This window comes from Lathyrus oleraceus, chromosome 2 (genome assembly GCF_024323335.1).
Source record: "Lathyrus oleraceus cultivar Zhongwan6 chromosome 2, CAAS_Psat_ZW6_1.0, whole genome shotgun sequence".
Lineage (NCBI taxonomy): Eukaryota > Viridiplantae > Streptophyta > Magnoliopsida > Fabales > Fabaceae > Lathyrus > Lathyrus oleraceus.
Genome location: NC_066580.1, coordinates 414,327,143 through 414,332,886, shown reverse-complemented (window position 1 = coordinate 414,332,886; position 5,744 = coordinate 414,327,143). Strand labels below are relative to the sequence as shown.

General features: G+C 43.3%; 1 protein-coding gene across 1 annotated transcript; it reads right to left on the bottom strand.

Annotated features, from left to right (window-relative positions):
* Window positions 1–273: 273 nt before the first annotated feature.
* On the bottom strand, window positions 274–2,889 carry LOC127123486 (uncharacterized). The gene has a single exon (XM_051053699.1). It carries the CDS (start codon window positions 2,887–2,889, stop codon window positions 274–276), a length of 2,616 nt encoding a protein of 871 aa, XP_050909656.1.
* Between the last annotated feature and the right edge of the window lie 2,855 nt (window positions 2,890–5,744).

The window sequence follows — 5,744 nt, the reverse complement described above, 5'->3', positions numbered from 1 at the left end:
ATATGCTGGATTAATATCCATGACTTGGAAATTAATCGGGAATACATGAGGACCAATCAATATGGGCAATTCAACCTCTCCAATCACTGTTCTCCTGGAACTATCAAAAGCTTTCACTACCAAGGCACTAGGCTTCATAGCTGGTCCTTGATAAGATAATTTGGCGAGTGTTCTCTTTGGCATAACATTCAGAGAAGATCCAGTATCAACCAGCACTCTTGCCAAAGCATCATCTTTGCATTTTACCGAGATATGGAGGGCACGATTATGATTTTATCCATCCTCAGGTAATTCCTCTCCACTGAAGCTCAAAGTATTGCAAGCTGTGATATTTGCCACAACTCTATCAAACTGGTCAACTGTTATGCTTTGTGTTACATGAGCTTGAGCAAGCACCTTCAACAAAGCCTCCCTATGGGCTTGGGAGTTCAGTAGCAAGGACAGAATAGAGATCTTAGATGGTGTTTGATGCAACTGGTCCACAACCTTGTAGTCACTTCTCTTGATTAACTTCAAGAATTCCACAGCATCTTCGGATTGGACCACTTTGGGTTCTTTAGCAGGAGTTACAATTGTTGATTCCTTGGTCGGCCCTTGAGGAGTCACATTGAATTCAGGCGTATAGATTCGACCGCTACGGGTCATTCTGCTCATTCCTGCAATATTGGTGACGTCTTCACCTATAGCTTCTGTCACTTCAGCGTCTGAACTTCCATCAACTACCTTATCCACAGCAGTAATCTCATATTTCCAAGGCACAACCTTGGTGCTCTCGTATGGAAAAGGCGTGGGCATACATATCTCGACAGGCGACGACTTACTGTTCACCGGGACCACTCCACCACTATAATATGGGATTTCAACTGGTTCAGGTAAATTGAAACAAGGTTCAATCACCAACACATCCTCGTTCTTCACAGCACTGGATATTTGAAGCACTCCTTCATCCATCAAGTTTTGGATATTGTCTCGTACCATCTGACATCCTCTTGGGTGTGTGGCACACTCTTCACAGTTGTCATGATCAACATTAACCAGGCCAGCTTCCACCAATCGGGCATGGAATGCTGCCAAAGGAGTCTTAACATCCTCCACCTTCTCAACCATAACAACAGTAGATGCATCTTCAATGGCGTTCACCGTAGGATCTCCATGGGGAGGAAGAGGATTGTTCTTCACATTCGGTCCCATGTCCTTAAAAGACAAGACCTTGCTCTCAATTAATTCACGGACCCTATGCTTCAGAGCGTAACAACCCTCTAGGTCATGCCCGGGGGCACCTTCATGGAAAAGACAGTGTGCATTAGGGTTGTACCATGGAGGAAGACGATCAGGTGGAGGTCCCATAGGTCTGGGAACCACCAAACCCTTTTGCAATAAGGAGGGATAAAGCTCAGTGTACGACATTGGGATTGGATTGAAGGTCGCCCTCTCCCCTTGCCTTCTATTCTGGTTCTGAGCATTTTGCCTCGGCGCTTGAGCTCTCGGTTGTTGATAAACAGAAGCTGCTGGTGGTTGTTGATAAGCTGGAGGAGCCGCAGCACGTTGTTGAACTGGAGCTGGTCGATAGATTGGAGGCGCTTGATAAGCCTGAGCAGGCTGTTGATTGAACGTAGGCATCACAGAAGCTACGTATGGTTGCGGAGCATACTGGACGGGATACATGGGTTGTTGATAGGGAATTGGTTGTTGAACATATTGCTGAGGTGGATATTGTTGTGGTCTCCTTCTTGGAGGAGCTCTTCCTTGACCAGCAGTCACAACATTTGTTTCCCCTTCCTTCTTTCTAGGAAACCCTCCAGAGAACTTCTTTGGATTAGCATTTGAAGTTCCAGCTACAGCCTCTAGTTTGCCATTCCTTACACCATATTCCACGCGAGCTCCTATAGCAACAAGCTCGGAGAATCCCAAAGAAGCACTTCCAACCATCTTCTCATAGAATTGAGGCTGGACAGTGTCGATAAACAGTTCGGCCAATTCTTTCTCAGCAAGAGGTGGTTCAACCTGAGAAGCCAGTTCCCTCCATCTTTGAGCATACTCCTTGAAGGACTCCTTGTCATGTTGGAACATGCTTTGCAGCTGTCTTCTGTCAGGCGCCATATCCATATTATATTTGTAATGTTTTATAAACGCGTCTGACAGGTCCTGGAAACACCTGATCCTATTTTGATCCAGACTCAAATACCACTTGGAAGGAGCCCCACTCAAGCTGTCCTGAAAACAGTGAATCATCAGATTGTCGTCCTCCACGTGTGCAGCCATTTTGCGGTAATACATGATGAGATGGCTTTTTGGATAAGTATGCCCCTTGTATTTGTCGAAGTCTAGAGTTTTGAATTTGGCTGGAATCACCAACCCGGATACAAGGCACATTTCTTTGGCAGCAGATCCAAAGACGTGGTCTCCTTCTAGATCTCGGAATTTCTTCTCAAGGAGCTGCATGTTCTCCTTTACCTCCCTGAAGTCCTCAAACCTTACTTCGTCACCAGCAACAGTTGAGTCAACAATCTGATACATGTGGTTTTGATCTTCATAATGAGGAACATGCCTAGCATAGGCGGCTGGTGGAACCACAGTATGGATGACTGGACGTGCGTCGGTGTAAACTGGTAATGGCACAGCTTGTTGGACAGATTGCCCCATTTCGTGCACCACCTCCGCTCGGGGGACGAAGTCATAAGGTAGCCCATACGGAGGAAGGGTTGAGGGTAACGTCCTCTGAGGCGAGACTTCTACTACTGGGCCCGTGGTCTCTGAAATCACGGTCGCTTGTGGAATCTCAAACCTGAAGGTTAAAGCTTGCAACATCTCTCGCATCTGGGACATGCCTCCTTTGATTTCGTCTAGTTCAGCTCTAACTCGGGCGCTCTCTTGTTCTTGTTCAGCCATTCTCTGTCTTGCTCTGGCGCGAGTATTATACTGGTGTTGAAAATTCAGCGTGAAACTGGTGGAAGAAAGGGCGGAGTGAGACTCTTTTTTTTTTAAAATGTATGAATGCATGTATGGATGCATTTGTTTGCAAAACTCTTAGTTATCTTTATTATTTATTCCAGCAACGTTAGAATATAAGAACAACATGTAATAATTGAGACCCAAAATGACAACTTTCATTAATTAAAATCAAATTTGAATACAAAAGGATTTAACTTCAAGTACACATGATTCGAATACAAAAAGATTTAAACACCAACAATTCAAATTCAAGTACAAGTAAACTTAAGTTCTGTCTCAGCTCTTATGATCGTAGCCAGATCTGTGGTGAGCTCATTCATCATTTTCTTGATAAACTTGACGAAATTGAAAACTTGAGGAGGTGTGTTTTCTGGACACATACACCAATCCGCTTCCTGGAGTTTTTCTGGGAGTTCCAACATATTTAGGTTAACAAACCTAGCTAAGTTGCGGAACTTGCCATTCCATTCAACATAGAGCTCTTGGAGTTTCTGGATGACCTTTTGATCTTTATCTAAGGTTGCTCTAGCCTCTCTATACAACCTTTTCCAGTACACACAATCATTCTTTAGGAGTAAGTAGGCTGCATCACCTTCTTGGCTTTCCAAAATTGCAAACCTCCTAGTAGCTTCTTCCAACTGGTACCTGAGATGGTGACAATTTCTTTCAGCTTCTTCCTTTTGGAGGATCTCGCGAGACAACTTTTCCTCGCATTTCTTCAGAGCGTCCCTCAATTCACGGATTTGTGCCTCAAAGTCGAGCTTAATTTCTTTTTTATCCATAAGAGATTTATCCAACATTCTCCCTAACTCACAGATCCTATACTCAGCTTTCTTGAGCTCTTCCTTCCTGGTTCGGATCACTGATGTGGAACCCAATAGGATATGATCAAGATCATCTTTCTGGTCTTCCAATAGCCGGGCTCTCTTGTTGCTATCCTCAAGTTCTTGGGCTTTTCCCTTACGTTCCTCTTTCAAATTCTGATTTTCCAAGATAACTCGGTTCATCTGAATCCGTAATTCAGTATTCTCCAATTCGAGCTCCTTAACCTTAGTAGTGAGTTTCTCCATGTCATCAGGGAGTATGGGCTTGGGCTCAGGAGTTTTAAGAAAAGTTGGAACCTTTAAGATAAATGGCAACTGGACTTCCTCAACTCTTTCTTTCACCCATTAAGTGTAAGGTTCTTTGGCGAGAATGTTTCTTTTTCCAAACTCTTTACCCTTTCTTACAACCTTTAACCAAGCCTTTCGTACTGCTCTTACATCAAGATTGCTTGCTTGGATGTCAGAGAGCAAAAACGGTTGTAAGTCCTTTGCGTCAGGAGGACCATCCATGGAGTAACCGTGTTGCATTCGAGATAGCATAGGGTTATAATTTATGCAACCCTTGATACCCAACAATGGTACATTAGGAAATTCCCCACAACTGACTATAATGTCTAGGGTTTCCCATTCTCGGATATACCATCTGATGGAACTTGCGGTGAGAGAAGCTAATTTTTGAGGAGACTTAAGTTCTTTTGCCACAAAAAGACCTTCTTCGGGCATGTGTTGCATGAACCAAGTGTAAAGCAAAGGAGCACAGCACAACAAAGTTCCACCCCTCTTTTCATGTCGAGCGTGAAAGGCATAGTAAATGTCAGCTAAGAGAAATGGTACTGGATTGCCAGAGAGAAAGACTTCTATGGCTACTTGATCCACATTTTTTTCAACATTTGGGAAGAGCACAATCCCATGGATCAATAAAGCCAACACAACATAGAATGCATTCCAATTTCCACTTTTCTTGAACTTTAGAGCTAAATCTTCCAAAAACCTCGCGGCAAAACCTTCGCAACCCCCTTTTTCAAACCAATTGTCTCGAACAGTCGGGACATTGATACTTAGGGCTGAAGCTATCTTCTTTGGGCCCATATCTTCTTCGAGCTTTGGAAATGGATTAAAATCTTTCAATTTGAGACCCACGATTCTCTCAACTTCTTCCAGAGTAGGAGCTAGCTGGAAATCAGCGAATGTGAAACAACGCAGAGGTGGATCATAATATTGTGCCAGAGAGCCGATAATTCCATAGTCAACTTTCTTATTTAGAAGGCTCAAAATGTTCCCATAGTTTTTTCCGAACTCATCACGTCTACTGAGAGACAAATCAGAGATCAAACCCTTCAGACTGTCCAACTTAGGTTCCTTGTACTTAAGCGTGAAAGTGTGTCTCATTGAAGTTGTCATTTTCAAGTTCTCAATTCCTGAAACAAATAAGAGACAACTAAGAGCTTGCTTTTTTATGATGTTGATGCAATGTATGAATGTAATGCATTTTTTTGTATAGGTTCAATAGGCTTAAGGCATAGATAAGTCTGATTGCTTTGTATAGAACATGGTTCTCACCAGGTATGGTCTAAGTTTTTTTTTAAAAGTTCCTAGAGTCATGGATCCATTAGACTGCTTGCTACCTGCGGCAACTTACTTGTCGGGCATCAACTCCATCTAAAGAATCTGCTCTAAGCGAGGTTCTCGCATCGATCCAACGAGAAATACATCTCGCAGACCCACACTACGCAACCATCTTTCCTAGTTGGGCAAAGAACTAAGGTTCTACAAATGGTTCTGAGAGTCATGGATCCTAAAGAAAATATCGAAGCTTACGACAACTTACTTGCCGAGCGACAACATCCTCTCAAGAATCTACTCTAAGTAAGGTTCTCGTACCGACCCAACGAGAAATACATCTCGCGGACCCGCACTACTCAACCTCGTCCTATCTTATGTTTTTACTCGAGACTCGGGTAAAAAGTC